Consider the following 13,423-nt stretch of genomic DNA (forward strand, 5'->3'; position numbering starts at 1 on the left):
GCTCAGCTATTTCTGCTTTCAGCTCTCTTGTTACCTCGAGATAGTGTTTTCTTTTGGAGTCTCATTTTCTGACTCCCCTTTTCTGATAGTATTATTTTTAAACTCTCTCTTCACTCCTATGACTAATGCCTCAATTAGTGTTTGGATCTTGTCCTCAAAACCCTTTAGGGGAGTTTTTTTTTTTAATTTACCACAATTTTATTGTAACTTAATATTACATAAAATTAAGCTGAAAATTGAGGAAGTTGGTTAATTCATATGTTGTTCAAGAATCTCAAAACCCTTGAAGTTTGCTATCTTCTACTATCTTATTGGAAGGGGAAAACACTTTGAATGAAAATTCACTTCTTAGAAAAGAGCCAGGATTTATGTAGAGGCAGTTGGTATTGGTCAAAGTGAAATGCTCTTATTTGTCTGCAATGACAAGTAGATCAGGAACAGGAAACACTCTCAAAGCATAGTCAGATGCCCAATACACTGGGCAGACATAAAGAGGCAGAGGAATCAAGTGTCCTTGGGGTAAAATAGACTTGACAAAATGATTATTAATATCCAAATTGCTATTAGGAAAATGGATAGTTTCTACACATTTTATTTACTAAATCTTCACAGAAAACAATAATTACTTGTGTACGGTACTGAATTCTACAAGGATTAGTAGTAAAAACTGAAAAAGGTACTCTTTGTTTGAACGCATTTGTCATGCTTTCAGCCAGTGGGGGCCTTGGTAGAATGGAACCAAATCCAGGATCTTCTGGGCCAGGCACAAACACAAAACAGCTATTTTGGTGACTACTTGGATATTCACATATTGTGTATGCCAAAGTTTTTAGGAAAGCCTTCAAAGCTTGAACTTGATTTTTTCCATATGGTGCAGATGAGAAATTGCCACACAGTATAAAGAAAGTTGGAGGTGCTTGTGAATAACCAGAAAATATAGTGTGAAGTTTCTGTAACACTTCTACTTGACCTAACCAAACATCAGATATAAACACAAACATAGCATCTGTATTCTCATCATCATCAGTTTTGCAGAAGTCTTCACAGATGTGTTAGATGGTCCTTCAAAAAAAAAATTGTACTTCCACAGTATGCCCTAGTAGTACTAAAAGTTTCAGTGGTTAGAAATCCAAAAGCATTGACATGAAATATTTGATCTTCAAACCAACCTCCTTTAACTGAGTTATCATTCTAAGAACAATCGCACCTCCAATTTTGGCTGAATTGTCCAATAAGATTTCTACTGTTCTAAGGTGGAATTTGCTGCCACTTTTACTGGAGTGAGAACAGATTACTGGAGGAGTAAATAATTCATGTCTGTGTGTAGTCTGGCACAGAATAGTATACTGTTCCAGAAACAGCTCTGCTTTATCTTTTGCTTTTCCAAATAAATTTGATGCAGGGTGGTTGGTCATCATCAGAGGATGACTTTTTTTTCTTTCTGAGCTGTACACAAAGCATGGATTGTCAAATACTCCTATGATATTGAAAATATGTTCTGTGTTCTGGGAGGTGGCACAGTGGATAAAGTATTGGATTCTCAACCATGAGCCCCCAAGTTTAATCCCTGGAAGCACATGTACCAGAGGGGTGGGAAGGATTCGGGTCCTGGAACATGATGGCAGAGGAGGATATAGTTTCATCTATAAATTTTCTGCATTCTTGTACTGCTGCTTCCACTACAGATCATTCAATCATGTTTGATGACATCCCTGAGCAGCAAGCCTCACAGGTTGAAGGCAGAGAGCACCCAGTTCTGGACCCACTCCAGTGCCATGTTCACATTTTGGTGCCTCCTTTAGGGGAGTTTTATCTGCACTTTTGTCTTGGTTTAATTCTGCAATGTTTCTTCTTGGTTTAACCATTATATATGGTGTGTTATGAGGTCCCCCTTGTCAGTACCATCAGTCCACTCATCACTCTTGCCTGGATTGACTTGTGTCTGACTGGGGAGAGCCACAGCTGCTGCTACTCTGTGCTGGTTGTTGATGGCCAGCAGGTGGTGCTATTATGATCTCTAGGTTTCTCTTTTTTTGTATGATCCTACGTGGGTGGGATGGGGGGTTGGTTGATTTGGTCTATCTTGTGGTCACAAATGCTCTGATTTATGTTGTGTTCTTTCATTAAATTCAGAAAGCTCGATATCCCCTTAGTCAAGGTTTTAAGCCCCTTTCTCTTTTCTTCTGGCACTCTAAACAACCTTCATTGCTAGCTGTGCTTAAAGTGAAATCATCAAAATGGCACAGCTCAGCACTGTGCCTGTGGGAGCTCTGATTTGACTTTGCTGTTTTTCAGTCCACCACCCTTTATGCTCCAGCCACACATATGCATCCACCTGAGGCTGCAGAACCTTCAGCTGTAGATCATGACCTCAGATTGGCCTCTTGTATTTATTTGATGTTTTGGGAGGAGAGATGATTTAATCCTTATTATTCCATGGCCATGCCTCCTGGAAGTGACATCCAAAATTTTACACACTGAATTGATCCCTGCCCCAGTCCAGTGTGCAGACATTGGTGCTACCAACAATGGGACAGAACATAGCCTGAAGTCAAGCCTGGATTAGGCTCCAAGTCATAAGATATAATTCTGAACTTTCAGTTCTGCTGATGTAGATTATTTGCCTGTGATCATCATGCCATTCACCCTCACTTAAGGTTCTGGAACTGGAAAGTATTTTAATTGATTCTTCTTTCTTCCTGGTGACAGTTTAAAAAGGAGCAGGAGTTGCAACTGACATTGAAATGGGTAAAGAAATTCCCGTGTGCCTGTCCTCGTTGGTTGTGGGGGACAAATGTCATATTCTTGCTCTATGACCCCGACTACATGAAGGTGATTCTGGGGAGATCAGGTGAGAGCACAATCAGGAGCATGTCTAACCTCTTGGATACCTTTCCTAGTATGTAGGTTTCCAGAAGTTAGTAATAGCACAATTCTGCCAACTATTCTTACAGTTCATAAGTGAGCCTAATACCAACTCAAATTACTAGAAATGAATTCTTGGACAGTTATATATGGTCACTTATCTGTTTCTCAAACCAAATTTCCATAATTTTCTACAGAAATAATTCAATGAACTGTTCTGGAGGGATACAGGCATTTTGTTTGTGAGCAAGATATGTTAACACATTTTTGTAGAGGTGAAAAACTGTACTCCTGTGATCCAGGAGATGGCATAGTGCATAAAGTGTTGGACTCTCAAGGAAGAGGACAGGAGTTTGATCCCCAGCATTAAATATCCAAGAGTGATCCTCTGGTTTTCTTTCTCTCTCCCTTGGCCTTCCCCTTGCCCTCACCTTCTCTCTCTCTTATATTTTTCTCATTAATAAGTCTTTAAAAGGAAAAAAAATGTACCCCTAAAAAAGTCTTGTAAACTAGTATTACCTCAATTTAAAAAAGAAAAGAAAGCTGAAAAAAATTACCCTAGATCTGAAAGATATAGGTTTTGACTCCTCTAAACTGTGGTCTAACCTTAGTCCCGGCATGGATAAACCACCATAAACTGTAGAAAAAAATAATCTGACTTCCCCACTGGCATAAAGTAGAGCCTAAGCTCCTGCCAATTCACCATCCTAAATCAGTTCTACAGCTAGGACACTGAGTCTGACTCCCTGAGCCTACAGCGACTATGAGGACAGAGGGACCACACCATGGGGTGAGAGGTGATGGGAGGTGGCTTGAGACAGTTTGCTGACTAACAAACATCTGGAAGTGTTGGAAGCTCAAGTTTTAGACCACAGTTCCACCTGGAGATATTTACATTGTTTCGTTGTGGTCTGTAGGTTTCCAGAAGTTAGTAATTGCTCAATTCTAACCTTCTGCCAACTATCCTTACAGTTCATAAATGAGCCTAGTTTTTGCAATGTCCTTTCATTCCTTTCAGATCCCAAAGCTGATGAAGCCTATAAATTCCTTGCCCCCTGGATTGGTAAGTTAATTTGCCTAAGATGGTCTCTATCTAATAGTTCAGTTACCAAGAGTTGTCTATGTGGATGACAGAGAGCCACGATGGCCTGCATACATCAACAGCCTCATCTCTGAATCAAAACTCATTTCACTTTTTCTATTCAACTCTCACTCCTTTGAAGTGGTGCTGAGATTCTTACATAAGTTCAGCCTCTTCTATATTACTTCTCAGTTCTCTCAATATCTACTACCTGAATTTTAATTCTTTATATGACCTTTTCCCCTATTTTAATCCTTATCATACAGTGGTCATCTGAAATACTAATCATAAGGACATAGTAAGGTACATGTCAAACTCACATACCTTAAAGTTACTAGTTATTCCACAGAAGAAAAAAAAAACAAGCATGATTCCAAAAACGCCGTTTTGGCAGGTGAACTGCTTTATGCTAAAGGCAATTATGACATTAAAATATTGGGAAGAGGTTTTTATCCCATCATTTAATACCTGAAGGAATTTAGATAGAAGTTTTCTTCTAAAAGGTGGTGAATGTTGTTAAGTATGATAGACTGAATTCCTAGATTATTTCCTGTGATTATTATCATTTGACAGCATGGGTAACATTTACTTTCCAAACAACTGATCTTCACCCCTTTAGGGGTCTGAATTCTTTCGAGTTCCAGAGTCCTGGTACTTTTTCCTTAGTACTGAGGCACACCACCTCATTTTGTCAGTTTTTTTGAATCTTTCATTTCTATGTAGATTTCCTGCATTAATTTTTTCTCCTGTAAATTAGCTAAGTGCAATTAAATAATTTTCCATTCCTTAAAACACTAGAGGTACAAAGTAAAATTCTTGTTTTTTATTTCTTCCAGAGAAGCAAACAAAGAGAGAAAGACAGAGAAACAGGGGATACCCAAACTTCCTCTACTACCATAGCACCTTCTTGTGGTGCCAGGGCTTGAACCTAAGTCGTATGCATGGCAGTGGAGGCACCATAGCCGTGTGTGTGTGTGTGTGTGTGTGTGTGTGTGTGTGTGTGTGTGTGTGTGTGTGTGATGTTAATAATTTACATGCCCGTTGTTTATTGGGCTTTTGGGCTGCCTCTCAGTCCTCATAACAGAAAATTCTTACTCTCTAACATATGTTGTGTCTATTGTGTACCATCTTTTGAGAACACTTCCCTTCCAAATTGTCCCCAGTCTTTCTTCTGATCAATTTTCCCTTCCTCAAACACATCCATCTTTGCCTCAGGGTATGGTTTGCTCCTGCTGAATGGACAACCCTGGTTTGAACACAGGCGGATGCTGACCCCAGCCTTCCACTATGACATCCTGAAGCCCTACGTGGGGACCATGGCTGACTCTGTGCAAATGATGCTGGTAAGTCTGTCCTTCTCTTTCCTGCACACACCCATGCACAGAACAGCTCAGACTCCACTCCCAGACAACTCTTTGAATGTGCCACTCAGATAACATGAACAGGCTCAGACCTTACTGTGAGTAAGGATTCTCTACAAAGCAGCTCAGCAAGATGTTATCCAGGCAGCAGTTTGGATCCACATTTTCCTCAACACTCACAATGGAGTTATGGTGGGAAAAGCACCCCCCCATCCCTCTGTCAGTGCTTTAGCACTGTGAACCAGAGCCAGGCCATTCCCCTGGGCAGCAGGACAACCTGCCTCTGGCTGAACTGGGCATCCTTCACCTAGCGGTGGGGTGCATATCCCAGAAGGCACCCACTGGACTTGCTGGGACCCAGGGCTTCTGCATGAAATGAAGCTGCTCCATGGCCTGAGGCTTACTTTACTCTTGATACCTTTACTTGAATTTTTCCTTTCCCTTAGCTCTTCCAAACTATCCAGTGTGGGGTGAGGGGGAGACACAAGAGGACCCTACCCATATCCATGAGAAATATGTGCTCTGCCAAGATGTGGCTACTGTTGTATATGGTATAGTTCCTAGAATTCTAAGGCAGGATTACTGTAAAAGAACATGTTACAATTACACAACAGAGACATATGAAACAATAGGCATCACTTTATAAGCCTAAGTTTTATACTTTTACTTTTCTATGATGTTTCTGATCTGGAAAGTAAGGATTTCAAAAAGGATATCTGCAACAACAGGAAAAGCATAGACATTCAACAGAGACCTTCTGTGAGAGTAGAGTAGGGACAATGTCTCCTGACTCTACAGGACAAGTGGGAAGGACTCATCAGCCAGAACCCTCATCTGGAGATCTTTGAACACATCTCTTTGATGACCTTGGACACCATCATGAAGTGTGCCTTCAGCTACCAGGGCAGTGTCCAGACAGACAGGTCAGTGATCTCCCTTACCTGTGGGCCTTTTTTTCCTTCAGTGGCCTCTTCTTTTATTCACCAGCTTAATATTTCTTTATTTATTGCCATGTTTTGTCTTCTGTGGCTCATATGGGTCTTCATTCTTACTAATCTGACAGACAGGGCAACTGAGATAATTATGGGTGGGGTGTTGTGCTTTGTGGGGAACAAGATTCAGATTCTAGACCTAGAAAAGGTCAAATTCCACCATGGACTAAAATCTGTGCTAGACAGCTAATCCTGATCTTGAAACAGAGAGGAGACTGATATCTCCTGTCACTATAAAGAACTGAGGTCTCTTGAGTATAGACAAAAATGATAGTGCTTCATTGTTGCCTGTCCCCGTTGCTTGAAGAGACCCCAACTCCACTTCAAAGTCAGGGGATGCCCTTCTCTTCAGTCTATTTTGCCTTCTCTCCCTCCAGACACTCCAAATTCTACATCCAAGCCATTGAAGATCTTAAAAACCTGTTTTTCTCACGAGTGAGAAATGTCTTCCACCAGAATGACATCATCTACAGACTGGCCCCTGAAGGCTGCAGGAATGTTCATGTCTGCCAGCTGGCCCATGAACACACAGGTTGGACTTGCCCCTAGGCTGCTCCTCTCTTGGATCAGGCACATCAAAACGGTGTGGTCTTGATGCCTCAGGCAGAGCTGGGAGCTTGATGATTATTTAGGATTAGAAACACACCCTTTAGGGAGCATATCTCCCCACCCCTTGCAGAAGTCAGGAGATATGAAGGTACAGGAGGTTTTCAGGAGGTACATGTTGTCATCATATTGGTGATGGTTGTAAGAGACTCTTCCCAGAAGCATTCAGTGGCCTCTATGGGCTGTGCTATCAAAGCCACTAGTACTAGATAGTACTAGAACCCTCTCAGACACTGTCACCCACTCCCACAGTCATTCTGATTCAACAACACACTCCATCTGTAGCAGTGTGTGTGTGTGTATGTGTGTGTGTGTGTATGTGTGTATGTGTGTGTGTGTGTGTGTGTGTGTGTGTGTGTGTGTGTGTGTGTGTGTGTGTGTGTGTGTGTGTAGTCTGGGATGCCGCATCTGGGCATCCAGTGTTCTCAGCTCTGCCTGGGTCCACTGTTCTGGGACAGACCGAGTGATCCGGCTGAGGAAGGCTCAACTGCAGAAGGAGGGAGAGCTGGAGAAGGTCAGACAGAAGAGGCACCTGGATTTCCTGGACATCCTCCTCTTTTCCAGAGTGAGTGTGTGATGGAGAAACTGAGGCTTTGCCCAGATCCCCCAAGGAAGGGGCAAACCCTTTGCTGTCACTGTCCTTCCCCAGATGGAGAATGGGAGTAGCTTGTCTGACAAGGACCTCCGTGCAGAGGTGGACACATTCATGTTTGAGGGTCATGACACCACAGCTAGTGGCATCTCGTGGATCCTGTATGCTCTGGCTTCCCACCCTGAGCATCAGCAGAGGTGCCGGGAGGAGATCCAGAGCCTCCTGGGGGATGGTGCCTCCATCACCTGGTGAGTATCCCAGCCACGTGGAGCCCTGCCTGCCTATGGGAGGAACCCCAGGTGTGACCACGCCCTTCCTGTCCTCATGATGGGCTTTGTTTCAGGGACCACCTGGACCAGATGCCCTACACCACCATGTGCATCAAGGAGGCACTGAGACTCTACCCTCCAATACCAGGCATTGGCAGGGAGCTAAGCAAGCCCATCACCTTCCCTGATGGAAGATCCTTACCCAAAGGTGAGGATTCACAACATTGATTTAAACCACTTTAATGGACAGAATATCAGACATGCATTTATTGGAAATAGTATACTTTTCCTGGTTATTGTCTTCTCTCCCCAAAATCTAAATAGTTCAGCTTGGTATAAAAGAGGTGTCTTGAAATGCTTTGAATCAGCTTTTTCTGAGTTCAAACAAATAATGTTTTCTGAATTTTGCTATAGGAATAATTGTTGTTTTTGACGGGCTATGTTGTTTTCGCTGGGCTGGCTTCATGGGCGGGTAACAGACGACCCAGGACTCATGGCTGGGTTGTATGCAGTATCTCTTTATTCATGCAGGACGCAGCACAATCTAAGCTGAGCTAAGCTAAAACTAACTACTGCAAACAATCTTGTCCTTCTAAATATACTAGCCCAGTAGGGTGGGAACAGAATGCGATGCAGAGAGGGTGGAGAGAAAAGTGACTGGTGAAAATCAGGGTATGATAAGGAGAGGGGGTGGAGCAGGTGAGAATTCTACCACTAAACCACCAATGCCCTGGAGGGAAGGTGGTGCTTATTAACAGAGGTTATGTAAATAGAATACAGTGTTATGTAAATAGAATAGTGTTAAGAAGGGGGGATTAAACTAATGAAACAGAAGGGGTTTTTAAAAGCATACCAACAAATAATGTTTAAAATTATTAGTTTCTGATCTAATTGATGAACTCAGATTGGGAGAGGACAGATGTGTCTTTCTCCTTCTGTGTTCTAGTCAAATGAGGGAGATCAGAGAATCAGCTGGTTTTTTCTTGTTTTTTTTTAAATTTAAAAATATCTTAATTAACATTTATTGGTTAGAAACAGAGAGAAATAGAGAAGAAAAGAGAAGATATAAAAAGAGTGAGAGAAACAGCTGCAGTACTGCTTCACCACTTGTGAAACTTCCTCCCTGCAGGTGGGGGTATGGGGCTTGAACTGTTACATCAACCAGGTGCATCACCTGGTTATGTATTGCATGGAATAGCTTCTGAGGATCCTTTCAGTTGGAACAGGGATCAACTGATGGCCAGGTCTAATACCTCTGGCACAGTTAAGGGCTACCCTTTGGCTCATAATTCCATTGGCTCTGAATCTCTACCCCTGCACACCATACATTGTCATCATCAGTAAGTCACTCAACCTTTCTGAGGCTCAGGTGCCTTATCTGAACCATGGGGATATGAATGATTTCCATGGAAGGATCTTATAAAGACATCATACTTTGCATATTTTCCTAGCTCATGGATGTAATTCATCAACTCAGTTGTCACTAGAATTGCTACAAATGTAATCCTCCAATTATTTCTTGCTCCATCCTACATCAAAGGCATCCTCTGCTATCCCATGCACATGTGTTTCACCATGTTCACTGCCTCTCACTCTAACATTATTCCTACTCAGAGTGACTCTCACTACAGTTCCCAAGACTTTTATGCATACACATGCCCACTACTGGTTGGGGGACAAAAACTCAACACAAGATTTTGATTAGTTTTCCCTTTTTTCTTTCCTGTCCCTCAGGAGCCATAGTGGTGCTCTTCCTTTATGGTCTGCATCATAACCCAAAGGTGTGGCCGAATCCAGAGGTATGGTAATAATAGCAAGGGATGGGAGGTGGGTAAGGAATAACCTCTGCTGACCAACACCTCCTCCAACTATCTCCTGGGAGTCTTGTCCTTTCATGGCTTGCAAGAAGGTCTTTACACTACTTCTTGTCATGGTGCTCTCTTTGCAGGTTTTTGACCCTTTTCGGTTTGCACCTTACGCTACTCGACACAGTCATGCTTTCCTACCCTTTTCAGCTGGGTCAAGGTGAGGTCATTTGTCCTTGAGGGTTTGGGAGGTTCCCTGGGTGCATGCCTTGATGCATGTGATCTTCTACTCAATTTATATAGTGATGTTTGCAGTTATGGTCTTATAGGTTGGCTTATCAGGAAGGGGACATGAGTGTGAGCACAAAACAAATGATGACATTTCAAGATACTCTGTCAAGACATTGACCCATTGATATTTCTCAGTGGATTCTCACAATTCAATGTCAGGGATTATTCCAAAGATCATTGTATTCTGATATTTTCTTCACATGGGGATTATTACTTTCAGAATTAGAATTTTCCCTTGAGTTTAATGTTAGATTTTTCAATATTTTTTTATTTGTGACTAATAGTGGCTTATAAGAATATAAGATTACAAGGTATTGTTCCACACCACAGCCAACATCAAAGTTCTATGCCTCCACCCTCCCAACAATAAGCGATATTGTTGTCACAGTCTTAGAGACAGCTTGTTTGTTTCTCTCTCTCTCTCTTTTTTTTTTGCAAGTTTAAAACTTCAGTTCTCTATATTCTACATGTGAGTGAAGCCATCCCATTTTATCCCAAAGAACACAGTATCATCTTCTTAGATTACAGAGTAGCATATTATGGGGTATATATACCATAACTTCTGTTTAAAATATTTATTTATTTATTTATTCCATGAAAGAGGTATAGAGCAAAAGATACATGCAGGCTTGAGCACTAATTAGTTCTGGTTTATGGCGGAGCTAGGGATTGAACTTGAGACTTAAGAGCCTTAGGCATGAAAGATTGTGTGTGTGTGTGTGTGTGTGTGTGTGTGTGTGTGTGTGTGTGTGTGTGATCATTATAATATCTCCCTATCCCTATCCAATAACTTTTGTCTAGTCATCTATTGATGGTCATTTAGAATGCTTCCACTCTTTGGCTATTGTGAATAATAGCCATCTCCTCTTGTCAGAATGGCCTACATCAACAAAATAGGTAATGACAGGTGTTGGTGAGGTTATGGAGAAAAAGGGACTCTGCTACACTGCTGATGGGAATGCAAAACCTTTGGAAGACTGTATGGAGAGTCCTTAAACAAAGAGTGAAATTAACTTATAACCCAGCAATACTACTGTTAGATATTTATCAAAAGGATATCAGATATTTTTGAAGGGATATATGTTCCCTTATATTCATAATCTTCATATTCTTGACTAAGCAGTCTCATTGAATAGTGATTTTCTCTCTTCACACATTCTCAATACATCCACTGGGTATTCTATTTAATATAGCAATTCAGCTCACAAATACTAGTTACTTTGGGGTGTGTGTTTGGATTTATATCTTCTTGCTTTCTACATGAAAGGTTTCCTTAGATGTGTGGAGAAACATTGACATCAATTTTTCTACTCTATTTTTGCAGTCTAGTCTAACAAATTTTTGACCATTTTATGTTTTCTTAACCATGACAACTTTTCTCATTGGCAAATCCTATGTATGAAGTAGGATTTAACTGCTACAGTTCTACAGTCTACATAGTGCAATGCTGGACAATAAACTCTTTTTTTTTTTTGCCTCCAGGGGTTATAGCTAAGGCTTGGTGCCTGCACTATAAACCCACTGCTCTTGTAATTTTTTAAATGATATTTTGGATAGGACAGAGGGAAATTGAGAGAGGAGAGGAAGATAGACACCTGCAGACTTGCTTCACTACTTGTGAAGCAACCCCCTGCAGGTGAGGAGTCAGGGACTGGAACCAGGATCCTTGTGCTTGTGAACTTAGCCGAGTAGGCCACTGCCCAGCCCCTTGGACAATAAATACTTTGAGAAAACATCTACTGTTGACAAGCCAACATTGAAAGCGTCCTGGTATAATATATGAAACAAGCTGAAAACAGCTCTTGAGCTGGGCTAGTGCTCTTCCAGTGGCTTCTGTGAAAGTCTTCCACTGCTGCTGACTCAAGTGTGACATAGTGGCTTCACATACTTAATAAGTAGCTATTAGACATTATTACAAACAATTAATTTCTAGTAACTAGGAGTTTTAGGTAAGTAGTTATTATAAGTAGTTTTTAGAAACAAACCCCTTTCAGCTTCATAATCTTTTTTTTTTCTGTCTTGTTTTTACTTTCGCAGAACTGCCATTGTCAAGTTTTTCTTCCAGAATTGGCACTAGTATTTTATTTTTCTAGAACCAAGTTCCTGTTAAACATTAACTTCAAGCCTTATAACTTTCAATATATGGCAGGCAAGCTGTAGGTGACAGACTCCTAGGTGGACTTTCTTTTTCCCATTATTTTACTATAAATTTAGCTAACGTCATTAAAATATAAAACTATGGGACCAGAAGATAAATCATTCATTGATGCATCTTCCTTACCATGTGGGAGGTCAAATGTTTGAACCCCAGAAATACCTGGGAGCACCAGGGTACTGGGGGAAGTTCCACAGATCTCTCTCTCTTCCTCCCTCCCTCCCTCTCCCTCTCTCTTTCCCTCTCCTCTTTCTTAAAATAAAGTTGAAAAGTATTTCCCCCAAAACAGTGGAATCATTCAAACACAAAGTTCCATCATCATCAATCAAAACAAATGTAGAAGTATGTGGGGAGTCGGGCGGCAGCGCAGTGGGTTAAATGCACGTGGCACAAAGCACAAGGACCAGTGTGAGGATCCCGGTTTAAGCCCCCAGCTCCCCCCCCCCCACCTACAGGGGAGTTGCTTCACAGGTGGTGAAGCAGGTCTGCAGGTGTCTATCTTTCTTTCCCCTTCTCTGTCTTCCCTTCTTCTCTCCATTTCTCTCTGTCCTCTCCAACAACGACATCAATAACTACAACAATAAAACAACAAGGGCAACAAAAGGGAATAAATAAATATTTAAAAAATATTTTTTAAAAAAGAAGTATGTATGTATTAAGCTTGCCATTATGTGCCAAGTACTGTGCTAAGATGGGAACACAGCACAGTGCCATTCCTGCCTCCAAGAGTAAAGTCAAGGATAAGCACCCATGCTCAAACCAGATTTTATTCACTCATCTTTCTTTCATTCATTCATTCATTCATTCACTCATTAAGCAATTATTAAATGTCCATATTCCAGGAACTGTTTGGGCAGCGAAGGCTGAAATGTTTTTGAGTAAAATACTAACTATGACTTGGGTCCTGGAAAGTGGGGGTTCAGCAGCTGAGGGGGTAAAGTAGACTGTCATTGAACTTTGTCTTGAGTATGTGTGACCTTGAGATGGAAGCAGGACTTTTTCAGATTTCAACATAAGTTGAGCAGGAAGTGGTATAGGACAAGTTACAGATGAGAGAGGCAACAGTACATGGAAGGACTGGCACTAGTTCAGACACCAGGACATGTTCTTTCTATGATACAAGGCCAGCAGAGCCTGAGCTGGCTCCTGACTCCAGTGTCTATTATAGAAGAAAGGGAGACAGGAAGTGGAAACATGTAGGATCAGGGGGGTGTTTCTGGGAAGGATGTTACAAAAATAGAATTGAAAATACACAGCAGATGACTGAAAGAATGACACATTGAAACCTCAACTATTAATTTTCAGCAGATGGAACATTGTGGGTTCTTAAATCATTGCCATCCCAGAAACTTTCTATCCACTATAATTTTCTTACATGACTCTACCTGGTCCTTTCTAACAATTAA

At 41.4% G+C, this 13,423-nt stretch overlaps 1 protein-coding gene and 1 pseudogene across 2 annotated transcripts in view; one reads left to right on the top strand and one right to left on the bottom strand.

Moving 5' to 3' along the window:
- The window catches only part of LOC103112002 (cytochrome P450 4A6-like), a 33,828-nt gene that overhangs the window by 18,891 nt on the left and 1,514 nt on the right, over window positions 1-13,423 (top strand). The window contains exons 2-11 of one of the 2 annotated variants that reach the window (XM_060205978.1): window positions 2,710-2,851; window positions 3,884-3,928; window positions 5,162-5,289; window positions 6,106-6,230; window positions 6,677-6,831; window positions 7,364-7,470; window positions 7,555-7,745; window positions 7,841-7,974; window positions 9,501-9,565; window positions 9,715-9,791. In XM_060205978.1, the coding sequence (XP_060061961.1) occupies window positions 2,710-2,851; window positions 3,884-3,928; window positions 5,162-5,289; window positions 6,106-6,230; window positions 6,677-6,831; window positions 7,364-7,470; window positions 7,555-7,745; window positions 7,841-7,974; window positions 9,501-9,565; window positions 9,715-9,791 (1,169 nt within the window). The remainder of the gene's footprint in view (window positions 1-2,709; window positions 2,852-3,883; window positions 3,929-5,161; window positions 5,290-6,105; window positions 6,231-6,676; window positions 6,832-7,363; window positions 7,471-7,554; window positions 7,746-7,840; window positions 7,975-9,500; window positions 9,566-9,714; window positions 9,792-13,423) is intronic. The other variant, XM_060205979.1, reaches the window with a different exon arrangement.
- Window positions 193-1,494, bottom strand: LOC103112022 (DNA polymerase epsilon subunit 2-like; annotated as a pseudogene).

This window comes from Erinaceus europaeus, chromosome 13 (assembly GCF_950295315.1).
Source record: "Erinaceus europaeus chromosome 13, mEriEur2.1, whole genome shotgun sequence".
In the NCBI taxonomy this organism is placed as follows: Eukaryota; Metazoa; Chordata; class Mammalia; order Eulipotyphla; family Erinaceidae; genus Erinaceus; species Erinaceus europaeus.